At 39.7% G+C, this 18,652-nt stretch overlaps 1 protein-coding gene across 1 annotated transcript in view; it reads right to left on the bottom strand.

Annotated features, from left to right (window-relative positions):
* Positions 1-292: 292 nt before the first annotated feature.
* plpp6 (phospholipid phosphatase 6) overlaps positions 293-18,652 on the bottom strand; it is a 33,808-nt gene continuing 15,448 nt past the window's right edge. The window contains exon 2 of the mRNA XM_068037775.1: positions 293-6,009. Within this exon, the coding sequence (XP_067893876.1) occupies positions 5,636-6,009 (374 nt within the window). The 3' untranslated portion in view covers positions 293-5,635. The remainder of the gene's footprint in view (positions 6,010-18,652) is intronic.

Genomic DNA, 18,652 nt, shown 5'->3' with positions numbered 1-18,652 from the left:
ACATGGCTAGCTATGCTTAGATTAATTGGATACTTTACATCAAGGCTTTTAATGCTGTTGATGGTGGGTTGCTAAACTAGACACCATTGTGAGCAAGGCATACATGTGGAACTAAACAGCGTAGGTCCTGTGAGTTATGGTTGGAAACAAGATGAGAAACATATGAGTCATAGAAATAAGCTGATACAATAGACATGCACTGGGATCATTAATTTGAGAATGCTTTGCTTAAACACCAAAGTTCAGTCTACATACTGAACATGGAATTTGTGGAAGAACAAAATAAACAAAGTTCACTCATGATTTTTATTGTAGAAAATAATTTGAGTCACAAAATCTTTAAACACAATTGCACATTTGTAACCAGGTGTATTACCTTATTCAAATCTCATTTTTATACACAGCAAATTATAACATACTATGCCATTATATTTGAAGATAGCATATAGACACATCAATATCAGACGCATTAATTATCTTTAATTAGGAGAACTGGAACAAACAAGTTACTTTTAAACATCTGTTTAAAAGCAAACAAAAAATGTATCCTTAATTGTATTCTTTCCAATATCCTTTTAAATTTATCAAAGAAACAGTAATCTATCGCACCTTTTCAAATTAGATACATCTCTTGAATAGCTGAGATACTGCATATTAATTAGAAGTGATGAACAGACATTTCCAGAACTGTACAAAAGATCTATAGATAGATCTTTGCTATTTCATTTTAAATTAATTCTTCAGTGCCATGCATCATTTTGCAACACTTCGCACTTATTAAATTACATTGATCTTCAAATGTCCTTTCTAATCAAGGAGTACTAGAGAAAACTGTTTCAATTAATGCCAAACAGGAAATTGGTCTCCTTTCCCAACTCCCCAAAAAACCTGCCTGAATCTCATCTGAAACAAGTCAGTTGGCAATGCACAGGTTTCCCTGAGTGTAAAATTAAGTGTGTTGCACTCAAACTTACAAATCCCACAGTGGAGGTGATCCAAAGTAACCCTGTGTTGAAAAGCTACCTCATGAAGCTGTTTTTGGGCAATCAAGGACACATTTGATTTGGCCCCCACCTCCAAAATGAATCATGGGATGTAGGAGGCAAAGAGAACATGAAAGTATATTAAAAGAAACATGAGTGGTCCAGAATAGGATTAAATGTTTAAAAAAAAAAACTTGAAAACACAAATAGGGAGGAGAAAATAAGGTGAGCTGAAGCATTAAACTTTATTTAAAAATTGTAAATGAAGTATTCGATAATTAGAGTTATTACAACATTCTATACTGACATTTTCTTGACCGCAGGGTTGCTATAGCATCATAGTATTTGTAATTGTTCCAGTAAGAAAATTGACTGGCCAGCCCAGGGGGCCTAAAATACTCCAGAGCCTACTATTAACCTAAGCATTAAAACATGGCTGTTTCAGAGTTATGGACAGCCTCTGGTGGAGATTGGAAAGTGCAATAGTCGTGTTCTACTCTTTCAGGCACTGATTAAATATGGCAGGCCCAGTAAGGGAGAGGAATTGCTGCTTCTCGTGTTAATTGGTTTTGCAAAACTAGCAAACACAATTATACAATCAGGTGTTATTTATAGCTAGCAATAAAATTGCTGATTAACAATTCTGCTAATTGGGTTAGGATAGATCACTCTTTAATAACATTCCAATCCTGAGAATTGCAATTGTTATACAAAGGAAGTTTGTTGAGAAAGCCTGAAATAACTTGCATTACAACACAGGTGTAACTTTGACAGAACATTATTCTCCATTACAAACATTTATTATGGTAATCAGTATTCCCAAAAAATTGATAATTCTCAAATTATACACATTAGTCACAAATACATTTAATGATTATTGGATTATTTTTGTGCACAAACACATTGAAGTATTATTAAACACCACAAATAATCAGGTTTATAATATAGAGGCTCTATGTTATGGAAAGTGAAGGATTTATTCAAGTTATATGGCACAACTTCTTTCTCAGTTGCCCACTTCTAATATCACAGATTATATTATTCAAACAAATAACTTGACACCTTAGCTGCCATTCTGAAGATCATAATTACAAAAAGATGCCAGCATATTCTTAGTTTTATTTACACTTTTGTAAATAAATGTATTTTAAAAGATGCAAAATCTTGTCTTGAACATGACAGAATAATGGGTATTTCAAGTGTGAAGGATGTTGAACACTTTTGCAATTTGTATACAGCTGGTACAATCCATATTTTTAATTAAATATGGATGTAAAATCCAGTTGGTCAGAACAGCAAAACTGGTCTAAATTGGTGTATCTTAAAAAAATTAACTCAATTCGTTTATTTTGATGACACACACCGCATGCTGATTAAAAGGCAACAACTTCATTAATATCTAGTAATTCTACATAGTGCATGCATGGTGTAAACTAGGAATTTGTAAACCCACAATAGAAACTAATATCTAAGATCATAGCAAGCAGTGTTGGTGATTTGGAGGGGGATCAATTAGCCTGTTGCCTCAGTTGGGAGTCATGTAAGTGATATGGGACTTTTGTACAAGCCAAGCAGAAGCATTGTACAACTCCCATATAATACAAACTTACGTTGTAACACATCACAGGATGAACAACATAGACACATCAACTGTACAAATACTCAAGCAATACTGTCACACCTAAAACATCTATTTTACACACACACACATATACAGACAGGAGAGGACTGGATCTCAAGTATCTACTTGCATGGGGAATATGAGTTTTGGAATGTCACAGAAAGTCACAAAGTGTATGAATTTTTCCCAGTTGATAGTAAAAAAAAAAAAGTTTCTGGAAGGAGAAGTGGATTTTGTGAAATCTAAATATTGTACTCATCGATGCAGTTGTGCCACATGCTTTGAAACTGCTGGTCAGAGAAGCAGATCTTTTTATAGCACTCTCTACTTTTGATAGAAACATTAGGTTGTGTTCAGCATTCCCCATTCATAGCATGTCAACAGCTGCCAGGGGAAAAGGCACTGGATGAAGGCTTAATGCCTTTATTGGATGGTGAAAGAGAAGAAACTTACAGTAAAATATTAAATCAAATACACACACAAACTGCTGGTTGGTCATATGCACAGAAAGGAATGACTTTGTTCTTGGTGGTGGGGTCAAACAGTAGGAAGAAACAGGAACAAAAAGGGAAATGCAAACAATGCAATTAATTTTTACATTTTATGTTGCTGTTTTTTCCAACATAGATAACTGGATAAACTATTTCATTAAGCCATTCTGCAGGGAGTGAGCTTTACTGTGATGGAAATGTGGTGCATGAGAAAAAAGGGAGGGGAAGATTAAAAAAGTGATCCTGAGCCAATATGCATCCCCCCTCCTACCTCACCTGCTCCTGTAAAAGAGAACATAAGAAAAAAAAGTCAAAGTCCATCTAGATCGCCTTCTACCATCCTCATAGTCATGATACAATAATGGGGCTGTTAATCATAGCAATCAATTAGTCTACAACAGATGAGAAAAACCCCAGTGGTGGACTCAAAGCAATTCTCTGCTGGGGTTTCTGTTTTCACAATAAGTAGCACTATCCCAGACTCCCTGATGTAAGCACAACCCATTCCCTTAAATAGTCTGCTTAAAGATTTCAGGGGACAATGCAACAACCTCACTCGCCAGTAGCGCTCCGATAGTTGCTGAGAGAACATGATCCAAACAGAGTACATGCGGAACTGAAAAGGATGAGCATGGGTGTGAAAGTTAGAGAGCGGCGACAGCAAGAGAGAAACATCTTAAGGACCGCGTAATTGCACGGGGGCCCGAGTGGATCTAGTGATCCGCTTGTCTGGTAATGAGGGTCTCAAACTAAAGGGATCGTTCCCTCCGTGACACCCTGGTCCACTTCTCCATTCACCTCAACTCCTTTCCACGGCACCCATGCAATCGCAGGAGGTATAATACCTTCCCCTTTACCTCCTCTTTCCTCACTATCCAAGGCCCCAAACACTCCTTTCAGGTGAAGCAGGGATTTATTTGTACTTCTTCCAACTTAGTATACTGTATTCGCTGCTCACATTGGGGAGACCAAATGCAGATTGGGTGACCATTTTGCGGAACACCTCCACTCAGTCCGAAAGCATGACCTCGAGCTTCTGGTTGCTTGCCATTTCAACATGCACCCCCCCCCCCCCCCCCACTCTCATGCACACATATCTGTCCTGGCTTGCTGCAGCGTTCCAGTGAACATCAATGCAAGCTCGCAGAACAGCATCTCATTTACCAATTAGGCACGCTACAGCCTGCCAGACTGAACATGAGTTCAATAATTTCAGAGCATGACAGGCCCCCCTTTTTATTTTTAGTTAATTTTTCTTTTTTATTTGTTAATTTTATTTTAGTTTGTTCATTTTTTTAATATGTGCCTACCCGCTTTTTTTTTAATGTTTGTGCTTTGGGCCAGGGCTGTTCATTTTGCTGTCAATTAACACCCTCTCTGCACTAACGCTTTGTCTTTCAGCGCACCATTAACATACCGTTTGCCTTTGCTCCATAACCTTCTGGTTAGTTATTCTCTATGACTCTCTGTTCTATCAGAGAGGGGGGCGCGAGTTACGGTATTGGTGACAGTGGAGCGGGAGTAAAACTGAGAGGAGAGAGAGTGATAGACATGGAAAAGAGAAGAGATAGAGACATACCCAGATAGATAAAATGAGCATTATTGAGGGGCAAACGCATAGGCACGTAGTGGAAGAGAAAGGGGATGAGAGAACACAAATAAGAGCTGAGAAACAGCAATGGTCAAAAAGAAACAAAGAAGCAAACAGATGGAAAGAGAAATATAAGTAGCAGATAAAAACTGCATGCACATCATAAGTACAGACTTTCTTCTCTTTGGTGGGTTGGCATTCATGTATACATAGGAACAGGTAGAACTTATGGGGAAAAAATGTTACCCACAGTAAAAATATGAAGATATGACAAGTATCCTGTGGGGAAATCTTAATGTTGGTCACATTTCTGACTGATCCAAATGTGCACCTGTCCAAAACAAAGAAACACATTGTTTTGCAGCTCTATCTGAACTTCCCTTAAAAAGGGAAAATTAAAATTTCTCACATATTTAATGAATTCTGTAATGGAATGACCAAGATCTATTTAAAAATATATGAAAACTACAAAGTCAGTTAAGGATTGCAATTTATTGAACTTTTCCTATTTGCTGATCATGAATTATAACCTGGGACACTGTAATGTAATGTCACACTGGGCTAGTAGTAAGGGGGCTTTTAACTTTTGAGGCTCACAAAACAGAAACTTGAACAGTGTCTCTGATCTATACCATATACAGCGTGCTGGTACTTCATAGACTCTGGACAAGGAATAGAAAACACTCATCTCAACCTGTTTCCTTTCATCGAAACAGACAAATGTGCAAGAAAGGGAAATAATCAGAAACAATGTTTTAGTAGAGGTTGTTTGGGCAGTTTTGAACACTAACCTACGTTGGCTAAAATAAGATACAGACTTAAAAGTGAAAGGTCATAACATAGATAAAATCAAGTAAGTGCGCACTTCAACCCAACTAAACTACATATTGTTTCAGGTATACAGTACATTTATAAGTTGGAACACATATTTTATAAAACTAATATATAATTATTTAAGTCCCCACAATCTCAGAAACATCAGCATGGTACTGGATGACAACCACATAGACTCCACTAGGCTATATTGCAGATACCCCATAATAAATCCACAAACAACATCAGTCACGTTATGCCTTCCCAGCATCACTCGTGACAATCCCACAATACACACCCATAACACAACCAGAATACGCAGCGGAACAGCTAAAACCAAGTGATTGAGGAAGAATCGGCCTCCCAATGCTGCTCTGGTTGCATGGCCCGATGGGAATGAGTATCTGTCCACGGAGAACGTAGCAAACATGTCCATCTTGTTATGTGTGGGACGACGTCTGCGGACCAGCGACTTGACAATACCTACCAGGACCAGATCTAAGATCAAAGCTAAACAAGGAAACAAACGGATTATTATACTTTGTAAACCAATGTACAGCAACATGGCTCCCCATCACATCTAACTGTTTGATAGGCATGAACTACCGAACACTCGGGCTACAGACAGGAAGCAGAGACAATTTTATGTGCAATTTTGAATAGGAGTTTTAATTCCATTTGTGAGACAGACCTTTGTAATTAAACCAGAACTTCACTGTACAGATGGTGTTCGTCTTCAGCACAGTGGGGGCTGAGCTTCCTGAGGAGATGCACGTGTTAAAGCATTCCTCAATCACAGTGCAAACGCCTATTCCATGACAATACAGAGGACTGAATATTATTCCCATACATTTGTAAACAAAGATATAGGAGCAGAAATATTGATTGAAAACATTCATTTTAGACCCCATTCATTGTGGAATTGTCTTCTGCAAAGAAGCCATGGTGATGTAATGATATCTGGGTATCTAAAGAACTTCAGTATTATGTCAGAATGAAGGTTCCAGTCAGAGTGGGGCAAAAATTAAAATCACCATATTATTACAAAAAATGCACAAGATTTTTTTGAAACATTTAGGATAGAAATAGGTCTGTCACACAAATGTACAGAAATACGCATCTCACATGATTCTGAAAATATAAAAGAGCTGCTTGGGCCAAATCATTTATACGTGCGGTAACAATTTGTAAGCACAGGTGTTATAGATGTAAGAAAATAACTTATTAAACCCATTTTACACATTAGGACGACAAAATGTGCAGTTTGAGGTATTACCTAAAGAGGTGCTCAAACATACAACGACCCTGCCAAAACTGACAAGAAAGAAATTTGTGTCTTCTTTATATACACACCAGCTGATCTCTCATGGCCTTGCTCGTCAGTAGCTGAAGGAACTTGTATGACCCAAATTTTGTGATCAACGCCTTCTACATGGGATGTGGGAACTGTGTGAATAGGACAAGCAATGGTATGTCGCCTCAACCAATCAGATTGAAGAATCCTACTAAGACATGCAGAGTCTAAACCAGGAAGTGCAAGTTAAAATATTTAATTTTAATGTAAAATCATTCACAGTAAGTGAAATAAAGAGGGGGAAGAGAGATGGGATAGAGAGAGAGATAAGAGACAAAGAAAAAGTAATTTAAAATATCTCCAACAATTAAAATCAAAATGAATGAGACTTCACACTTGTAAAAGTAAATTTTCAGTAACAGAGAACTTGTCTGGTCATATTTAAGACTAATCACACTGCTACAAATTCACTTACACTTGAATGGACAAGCCCTAACATTTTAGTTTAGTGGATATCTAGTGGGTAAATATTGCAAATTTATGCCCTTCTTGTATTTGAATGGCAAGTCACCAAGATTGTGCAGCTTGTGGAAGAGCAGGACAACCTCCAGAAGTTTTCTGATTTACTCCTCAGTAACCATAAGCGCTGACAGCCTCACCGTTACACCTACTACAAGATCACGCCAATGATTTTGTAGTAGGAATAACAGTGAGGCTCATTATTATTGAGTAAATCCAGCAGCAACTTCTGGCATCCGCACATGAGCAGTTAAACACAGAAATCATGAAGTTGCTGCCCAAGTTGTCATCACATCTGCTTCCAAAATTTAGAATTCCTTCACTAGAAACAGAATACATGAGGAATTAGAACACAATTTAGATATACATCTCGATGCTGAGTTGAACTATATTTCCACTTCTCAACATACCCACATTACTAATCTTACATATAATGGTAATATATTAATGATACATGCTATGTGTTTATCACACTTCAAAGTGTCAAAAGGTATATAAACAAAAGGGGAAAGAAAGGCAGTCATTTAATGTTGGTCTCTTCACATCCAGAGCCAGAAATTTACAACTTACAAGGACCTGCCACTATGTAAACGTCGCTCTCCAACAACATTTAAATCTCTAATTAATCTGATCATATATTCTTCTGACAAATAGTCATGGTCAGGTAACAATAAAAAGTGGTTTAATTAACATTAATACATTTGAGTATTGCTGAAAACAGACATTTTGTTGAAGCTTTTTATCTTGCACTCATCAGGACAATTCGTAAGAATACCAGTGTAAGGGAAAGCAACAAATTTATACTATATGAGAAGAGAGCGCTGATTGGTTGGCAAGTGGACTCTGATTTAAAGGCCTGCTACCCAACCTGAACCCGACGACATGTGTCGGGTTTGGGTCGGGTTGCACATCCGGGTCTGACATTCGGGCTCGGGTCGGGCCAGGTCGGCCACACTCTATCACAGGTAAGTGGCTCCACTGTTAATTTAATTTTTGGACTAGAAAGGTGGTTTTGTTACAGTTATTTTAAGCTTGGGCAGATCAACAACAAAGTGAAAAATGGAAGGCAAGTTAACTGATGGTCAGGTCAGGTCGGGCGTGGGAAAAAATGGAAGGACTTGGGCCAGGTCGGGCTTTTTTTTTTTTTTGCAGACCCGAGCAGGCCTTTACTCTGATTGGTAGAGGCATTGCAATGGAGAACGCACCAGTTTATGGTGACTGACAGTTAACTGCCAAGCTTTGTTTGAAATTTAAACGAGGCAGCTTGATTCTGGTCAAGACATTGGTCTGAGGAATGAACCAGCGAACGGCTGTCATTTATTTTGTTTAGATGCGATTCTGCAATTGGACAATATTTGCTAAATAATCCTCAGTGTGCTAAGAATTACACTGACAACCAATTTCAGATTGTCAGTCCGGCTCGCAGTGTGGCACATTTGCGCGTACTGGAAGCTACATATATTAATATACAGGGCCCTGCTCTTTGCAGACAGAAAGAATATGTACACACATTGCGCCTGTTTCAGCTAAATAAAATAAGCGACAGCCATTCGCTGTTTCATTCCTCAGGGCAACGCCTTGACCAGAGTCAAGCTGCCTGGTTTAAATTTCAAACAAAGCTTGGCAGTTAACTGTCAGTCACCATGAACTGGTGCATTCTTCATGGCAACGCCTCTACCAATCAGAGTCCACTTGCCAAACAATCAGCACTCTCTTCTCATAGTATAAATTTGTTGTTTTCCCTTACATTGGTATTCTTGCGAATTGTCCTGATGAGTGCAAGACAAAAAGCACCGACAATATGTCTCTGTTTTCAGCAATACTCAAGTGCTGTACTACCAAACGACTATTAATACATTTGGGAATCTGCCTAATGGAGGGAGCTCAATTGCAAAATTAACTTCCATTTACCAGAAACTTTTTAAAAATATTTGTTCAAGGGATGTGGGCGTCGCTAGCAAGGCCAGCATTTATTGTCCATCCCTAATTACCCTCGAGAAACTGAATGGCTTGCTAGGCCATTTCAGAGGGCATTTAAGAGTCAACCACATTGCTGTGGGTCAGGAATCACAGGTAGGCCAGACCAGGTAACGACAGCAGATTTCCTTCCCTAAAGGACATTAGTGAACTAGATGGGTTTTTACAACAATCGACAATGATTTCATGGTCACCATTAGACGAGCTTTTTAATTCCAGATTTTTATTGTTCTGCAATAAAGCACGAAGAGCCTGCATGCTGAGGTTCACCAAAGTGATGTTGACCTGACTTGAGGGTTATTTTTCTTCCACTCCAGTTTTTTTTTAAATTCCTGTATCCATGTATAAAGGGGTTGGTTACCTCTGTTCGGCCTTCTTCAGGCAAGGGGTCAGGCAGAGAAGTTCAGCTCAATTTTTACACAACAGCATAGTTGATACCACAGAAGCTGTCTTTGGGTAGAGAAACACAAGAACATGGGAGCTGGATTTGGCCATTCAGCAGTTTGAACCTGCTCTGCCATTCAGTAATACAATGGCTGATCTTCTACCTCAACTCCAGCTTCCCACACTATCCCCATGTCCCTTAATTGACTTGGTATCTAAAAATCTATCAATCTCTGTCTTGAACATACTCAACGACTGAGCATCTAGAGCTCCCTGGGGTGCAGAATTCCAAAGATCGACAACCCTATGAGTGAAAAAATTTCTCATCTTAGTCCTAAATGGCTGATCCCTTACTCTGAGACTGTAACTCCTAGTTCCAGACACTCCAGCCACGAGAATCATCCTCTCAGCATCTACCCTAACAAACCCCTTAACAATTTTATGTTTCAATGAGATCATCTCTCATTCTTCTAAATTCTAGGAAATGTAGGCCTAGAGTACTCAGAGGACAGCCCCTCATCCCAGGAATCAGTCTAGTGAACCTTTGCTGCACTCCAACTACCACCCCGATGCCTCTTTCCCACCCCCCACCCCCCTCCCCCAACCGAGGCAATATATAAGGAAAGAGGAAGAAAGAGTGCAAGAGAGAAAACAAAATAACCGCCTCCACCAATGGTGAATGCATTGGTTTTGTCTGACCTCGGTCAAGTAGATATAAGCAAAGACACAACATGCAAATTTGAACAAAAGACAGCTCTAGAACCTGAACTGTAAACCTGTCTCCATGATTAAGTCATCAATGTCTTAAGTACACATGGCTTGTACAGTGAAACTGTAAGTGGCCCAGTAAATCAGTTATAATTCCTTTGTCACTCCTTGTCTGATAATTCTAATAAATGCTAATGAACACTGACCTTCGAAGATGTGACTAACCTGCCTTTCCAATTAACCCCACTACCTCAAGGAATTTTATTTTTGTTTTAAGCACATTTAAAAAAAATACTTTGCAAAGTCTCATTGAGTACAAAGAGTTACCAAGAGAAGTGTCTTCCATATAGAAGGGATTGCACAATCCTTTCATCTGGATAACCACAAGTTCAAATAAGAACTTGTGGAAGGTTGAAATGCTCTTTCAGATCCACGGCATCAAAATTCATCATTTTGTTAACAAACTCGGACCTGAATTGTTGTTTCCAATGATTTTTCAACACGTGTCTGAGAAATAAACTAAGAGAAAAATCACTTCAGTAGCAAAAGGAATTGGATGTTGCTCACCGCAAATATTTTCTCAAGCACAGGAGTGCTGGTCAGTCCTACAAGCCACAGCATATTACATTCCAGAGTATGCCCGTACTAATATCCAGCTTATACAATAACGTAACCCTGAATTTAACAACAGGACCCTTTAATCTGGATTGATCCTTTTGCACATGCCCTCCTGTGCACTTCTCGAATCATTTTGAAAACAGACTGTGAAACATTTAGTAAGACAAGGCCAGATAACGAATCATTAAGCTGCTTTATTTCACAAAGTAGCAATCAAAATATATTCTATTTATATAGTTCGATCTCATTCCTCTCCTCCAAAACCTGGAGGAAAACAAGAAACCACATGCTCTGTCCCTTTTGTGGGCTGAGTCACTGGTTATTGGCATTATATTTCTTTCAGAATAATAATTACAAAAACTAACTGACATCTTTAGCATTCGGCCCATGACTCAAACCTATGCCTCACTGTTTCTTGTTGAGAATCTGACTGACCAGGTTTATTTTGTCCATTATTCTGTGTTTCCAGTCTGGGGGCTGCGAAGGGCTGTGATGCTAACTTCCGGTCTGTTAGTCATCTGTCAGTAGACCAATCAATAAAGTTGGCTACCTTTCCTTCCCACGTGGGACATAGGTTTATGAGAAAACATCTGCCGTTCTCAAATTGAATAGGGATCATCTGGCTAATGGGCCTAGAATGAGATAATTGACCATTATTGAATAAGCTAGGAATAGACTGGGTTATGGTCTCATAAATACACATCTTCGAAGGTCAGTGTTCATTAGCATTTATTAGAATTATCAGACAAGGAGTGACAAAGGAATTATAACTGATTTACTGGGCCACTTGCAGTTTCACTGTACAAGCCATGTGTACTTAAGACATGGATGGCTTAATCGTGGAGACAGGCACATGCAACTGGCATAATCAATCAAGTAAGCAAATTATATTGCACAACTAGTTCATCTGGCTTTTTTAAAAAAAAATCATTTGTGGGATGTGAACATCACTGCCAAGGCTGGAATTTATTACTTATTCTAGCTGTCCTAAACTGAGTGGCTTGTTCGGATAGTTCAGAGGGCACCACGCTGATGTGGGTTTAGAGTCATACATAGGCCAGAGCAGGTAAGGACAGTGGGTTTCCCTCCCTAACGAACATTAGTGAACCAGTTGTCCTATTTATGATGATCCAATAACTTCATACTTACTTTTGTTTTTAAAAGAGATACCAGCTTATTTCCACATTTGAACTCATTATTAGTCGAGGCCTCTGGATCACTGTTCCAGTAACATAAGCACTACACATTCACTATGCCTGCAGCATCTTGTTTTAAACTTTAAAAAATTCACTGTTTTAAAGCACAACCCAATGCCAAAATCCTTTCCATAAATGAAAACCGTGAGATCAAAAATCCAAAAACATGACAATGGAAAAGATGAATTTCAATCCCACATGTTGCATTTATGATGTTGGCAGAGCTGTACAAATGGTGAATAATCAAATGATTATAAATTAAACAGCAAACATACAGTATTTACAGCACAGAAACAGGCCATTTGGCCCAATGGGTCTATATCAGTGTTTATGCTCCACATGAGCCTCCTCCCACCCTTCATCTAACCCCATCAACATATCCTTCTATGCGATTCTCCCTCATGTTTATTTAGCTTCTCCTTAAATGTTTCTATGTTTGTCATGTGAACTACTCCTTCTGGTAGAAAGTTTCACACTCTAACCAGTCCCTGGGTAAAGTTTTTCCTGAATTCCCCATTGGATTTATTAATGATTATCTTATATTTATGACCCTTAGATCTGGTCCCCACAACAACTGGAAACATCTTCGCTATGTTTACACTCTCAAACCCTCTCATAATCTTAAATACCTCCATCAGGTTACTCCTCAGTCTTCCCTTTTCTAGAAAAAAAAAAGCCCCAGCATGTTCAATCTTTCCTGATAAATTATACCCATCAGTTCTGGTACCATTGTAGTAAATCTATACCATTATTATATCGAGACCAAAACTGCACACAATACTCCAAGTTTGGTTTAACGTAGATTCTATATAAATTTAACATAACTTCTCTGCTTTTCTATTCTATCACTTTAGAGATGAACCATGGTGCTCGTTTTTATTTTAATGGCCTTATTAACCTGTGTTACTTTTTGTGATTTGTGCCCTAGATCCCTTTATTCCTCTACCCCATTTAGACATTTATTTTCCAAGGGCTATGTGGCCTCCTTATACTTCCTATTAAAGTATATTACTTTGTTAGACTTCTGGGGAAGAGAGGGCAAGAGGTGGAAGATTCCACATTCGAGTTCTGCAGAAGTACTTGTTTAAACTGGAGCCGAAAACCACAGAATCATTTTCTTATTCTTATGCCATTCGACACTCATCTGAATACTGAAAGACCGCCAGACAGTATATGACTTCTATCAAATTAAATGCATTATTAAGCATGTAAGTTCAGCAAATAAGTCTATTATTTCTGCCCAGTATCAGAACTACAACAACCCATTTTCCCTGCCCACACCTAGCACTATAAATGGCCCAATGTAACTCAGTTAATATAGAAACTTTCAAATGTTCCCTCGATAGCCTAGTAAAGACCCGCCCAGTGTAAACCATACACAGCAGAAGGCCCCAAGTTCAATTCCTGTCCTGTGCTGTGCTGAGTTAGTTAACTTCACCCAGGTTAGCAACTGGGGTGCTACAATTGGCCACAGCACCTCGAGTTAGGGAAGGAGACAGAGAAATAAAAATCAATCATCCAGTATTCTCTCACTTATCCATCAAAAGGTGCCAAACAAGAGGTTATTAGACAAAACTAGGGCTCATGAGACTGGGGATAATATATTACCTTGGACTGAGGACTGGTTAACGAACAGAAAACAGAGAGTAGGAATAAACAGGAAATTTTTGGGCTGACAGGCTGTAACTAGTATAATATCGCTAGGATCATTACTTGGGTCTCAGCTATTTATAATCTATATTAATGACTTAATGAGGGGAACGAGTGTAATGTATTCAAGTTTGTGGACGATACAAATAGGTGGGAATGTAGGTTGTGAGGAGGGTGTAAAGTGGCTGCAAAGGGACAGGCAGGTTAAGTGAGCAGGCGAGACTGTGGCTGATGGAATATAATGTGAAGTTATCCACATTGGTAGGAAAAACAGAAAAGCAGATTTTTTTTTAAACAATGAGAAACTAATAAATGTTGGCTTTCAGAGGGATTTGGGTGTCCTTGTACAAGAAACACAAAGCTATCATGCAGGTACAGCACGCAATTAGGAAGGTAAATGGCATGTTGGCCTTTATTGCAAGGAGGTTGAAGTACAAGAGTAAGGAAGTCTTGCTACAATGGTACAGAGCTTTGGTGAGACCACACCTGGTGTACAGTGTAGTTTTGGTCTCCTTACCCAAGGAAGGATATACTTGCCTTGAGGGGAGTGCAACAAAGGTTCACTAGATTGATTCCTGGGAGGAGGGGATTGTCCTATGAGGAGAGATGAAGCAGATTTGGGCCTATATTTCCTGGAATTTAGAAGAACGATTGAAAGATACAAAATTCTTAAGAGACTTTATAGGGTAGATGCTGGGAAGATGTTTCCCCTTGCTGGGTAGTCTAGAACAAGGGAACACAGCTTCAGAAGAGGTCAGCCATTTAGGACTGAAATGAGGAGAGATCGCTTCACTCAAAGGTTTGGGAATCTTTGGAATTCTCCATCCCAGAGGGCTGTGCGTGCTCAGTCGAATATATTCCAAGACAGAGATCGATAGATTTTTGGATATTGAGGGGATCAAGGGATTATGGGCATAGGGTGGGTAGGTGGAGGAGGATCGAAGTGCCTGTTTATGTTCTTAGTGACCTATGCTGAATGTGTGGACCTTAGGCAAGGACATGATCAGGCTTTTATTGAGAAGTACATCACAGTCAAAACAGACTGACGATATTCATGAAAAATATTTAGGATACCACAGAACTGCTGGTACCCATGAAACTGTACCCCAGAAACAAAGTCAGCACCTTCAGGAGAGACAGTTTGTAAGTGAACAAGTTCAAATATGCTCGCTAGCAACTGTTTAATAGAGCAAATACAAAAACTGTGATACATAGTAAAAAGAGTTCACACTACTGAAGTAATCTTGTCATGTGTCAAGAGTTGCAGGTGGAATTAAACCTCCAATCACTGATGTGCATGTTCATTTTAAAAACAGGATGCATATAAGTAGCTGTCAAGCATATGCTTTGCAAAGTAAGAGCACTTTAACTAGTTTAGATCAAGTAGAACTGATCTGATCTAGCATGCTTTTCTAAATGAAACTGCTGCGTTGAATGGTTAGCTCTCTGTCAGTGCGCCAACAGCTAATTAAAAGGTTATCGTGCCAGTTGTTTCTGCATCTGAAGCAGTTTCACTTCACAATTACGGAGGTATGTCGAAACACTCATTACTTAATTGAACTCTTTAAAAGTGATATTTTGCAAATGTTTTGGTTTTTAAACAACTAATTTAGAATGTCCTTTATGAAAATGCTGAAGTATTAGCTAGTGGTTCCAGCACTTTATAGTATGGAACTTAAAAGTTAGGAAATCTAAATTTAATGAGAAGCATAGCAAAACCTCCAGTGCCCAACCCTTCACATTTTGGAGGAACAAGAAAATGTTGAGTTTCTACAGAAGTGGCTATTAATTAAGTAAAGAAACCTACTTACTGGAGTTAGCATACATCAGTATTTTAGAGTCATTTACGGCACAAGAGGCCACCATTTGGTCCAAGGAGTTCATGCTGGCTCTCCAAAGAGTCATTTAGTCAGTCCTGCTCCCCGGCTCGATCACTGTAGCCCTTTAAAGATAATTTAAACTTCCACTTTGGAAAATACTAGTGCTAGATGTGATTTGCTTTCCTTTCCTATTTACATAGCACCCATTATGTTTGAACCTTCTGTCTGAAGCAGTGCAAATGTATTGTAGCTGACTTATATAGAGATGCAAGAGGTTAGCTATAAAATGTGAAAGGCAGAATGTGTTAAAAAATCAAAACTTCAACTTTTGGCAACTGCTAGGTTGAGTTTGGAAGGCTCCTTAATACTCACAATTAAAATTTCATCAGCTTAATATCCTCCAACGAGAGAAAACTAGATAGTACAAGTTTAAAAGGAGTGCACGAACAGAGACCTGGGAATCATGCACAAGTCTTTGAAGGCGCAGGACAAGTTGAGGAGGCTGTTTAAAAAGCATACAGGATCCTTGGCTTTATAAACAGAGGCAGAGAGTACAAAAGCAAGGAAGTTATGCTAAACCTTTTAAAATAACTGCTGAGGCCCCAGCTGGAGTATTGTCACCAATAACTTCTTGAAGTGTGACGCCCCGAGTTCAATCCTGTATTCCAAGGTGGAAGTTTGAATTATCTTAGAAAAAGTTTGGAGGAGATTTACGAGAATAGTACCAGGGATGAGGATTTCAGTTATGTGGATACACTAGAGAAGCTGGGGTTGTTCTCCTTAGAGCAGAGGTAGTTAAGGGACAATTTAATAAAGGCGTTCAAATTCATGAAGGGCTTTGATAGAGGAAATAAGTAGAAACTGCTTCCAGTGGCAGAAAGGTCAGTAAGCAGAGGACACAGATTTAAGGTAATTGTCAAAAGAACCAAAGGTGAGATGGGGAGATTTTTTTTTGAACATAGCAAGAGGTTAATATCTGGATTGCATTGCCTGAAAGGGTGGTGGAAGCAGATACAACAGTAACTTTCAAGAGAACTGGATAAATATTTGAAGGGGAGAAAAGATCTATGGGGATAGGGCAGGGAAATGGGAATTGAATAGCTCTTTCAAAGAGCTAGCACACGCATAATGGGACAAATGGCCATCTTCTATGATTCTGTTCATAGTACTGAACTAACACCTGGAAAATGTAATGTTTATCCCTTCTTTGCCTTTAATCAAACTCCCAATATTTTGACCAGGATTCTTTTTAGTCATTCATGGGATGTGGCCGTTGCTGGCAAGTCCAGCATTTGTTGTCCATCCCTAACTGCCCTAGAGAAGGTGGTGCTGAGCCTTTGCAAATCCCTGCAGTGTGGGTGTATACACCCACAGTGCTGTTAGGGAGGGAGTTCCAGGATTTTGACCCAGTGATGGAGGAGGAACAGCCACGTAAGGACGGTGTGAGACTTGGCGATGAACCTGGAAGTGGTGGTGTTCCCATGGGACTGTTCTGCTTGTCCTACGCGGTAGACATCGCAGGTTTGAAAGGTGCTGTTGAGGCAGCCTTGGTTGAGTTGCTGTCGATAGTGCACACTCTAGCTATGGTGCACTAGTGATGGAGGAAGTGAATGGATGCCAATCAAGCAGGTTGCTTTGTCCTAGTGTCCAGCTTCTTGAGTTTTGCTGGAACTGCACTCATGCAGGCAAGTGGAGAGCATTCCATCACATTTCTGATTTGTGCCTTGCAGATGGTGGAAAGGCTTTGGGGAGTCAGGTGGTGAGTTACTCACTGCAAAATGCCCAGCCTTTAACCTACTCGTGGCCACAGTATTAATGTGGCTGCTCCTGTTAAGTTTCTGGTCAATAATAAATCCCAGGATCTTGATGGTAAGGGATTGAGCAATGGTAATGCCATTGAATGTCAAGGGCAGATGATCAGATTCTCTCTTGTTGAAGATGGCCATTGCCTGGCGCAAATATTACTTACCACTTCTCAGCCCAAACCCAAAATGTTGTCCAGGTCTTGCTACATGACAGCATGGACTGCTTCATTATCTGTGGAGCTGCAATCATCAGAAAACATTCTCACTTCTGACCTTATGATGGAGGGAAGGTCATTGTTGAAGAAACTGAAGATATTTGAACCTAGGACACTGTCATGAGGAACTCCTGCATTGATGTCCTGGAGCTGAGATGATTGGCCTCCAACAACCAGAACCATCTTCCTTTGTGCTAGGTATGACACCCACCAGTAAAGATGTTTCCTTCTGATCCCCATTGATTTAAATTTTGCTAGGGCTCCTTGGTGCCACATTTGGTCAAAAGCTGCCTTGATGTCAAGGGCTATCACTCTCAGCTCACCTCTGGAATTCAGCTCTTTTGTCCATGTTTGGACCAAGACTGTAATGAAGTCTACAGTTGAGTGGTCCTGGCACAAACCAAACTGAGAGTTGGTGAACAAGTTATTGGTGATAAGCGCTGCTTGATAGCACTATTGACGACACCATCCATCACATTTCTGATGACTGAGATTAGACTGCTGGGCAGTAATTGGCCCGATTAGATTTGTCCAGCTTTTTGTGGACAACACACATACCTGGTCAAACTTCCTCTTTGTTGGGTGGATGCCTGTGTTGTAGCTGTACTGGAACAGCTTGGTTAGAGGCACAGCTATTTCTGGAGCACAGGTCTTCAGTGCAACAACCGGGATGTTATCAGGGCCCGTAGCCTTTGCAGTATCCAGTGCAATCAGCCATGGACTGAATCAAATTGGCTGAAGACTGGCTTCTATGACAGTGGGGACCTCAGGAGAAGGCGTCGATGGACCATCCACTTGGCATTTATGGCTGAAATTAGTTGCAAATGCTTCAGCCTTGTCTTTTGCATTGACAATCTGAGCTCTGCCATCATTCAGGCTGGGGATGTTCCTGGACCCACCTTCACCCTTTAGTTGTTAACTGTCCAGCACCATTCATCGCTGGATCTGGCAGGACTACAGAGTTTTG

This window comes from Heterodontus francisci, chromosome 8 (assembly GCF_036365525.1).
Source record: "Heterodontus francisci isolate sHetFra1 chromosome 8, sHetFra1.hap1, whole genome shotgun sequence".
In the NCBI taxonomy this organism is placed as follows: domain Eukaryota; kingdom Metazoa; phylum Chordata; class Chondrichthyes; order Heterodontiformes; family Heterodontidae; genus Heterodontus; species Heterodontus francisci.
Note: the sequence above shows the minus strand (reverse complement) of the source record. Positions and strands in the feature narration are given on the sequence as shown.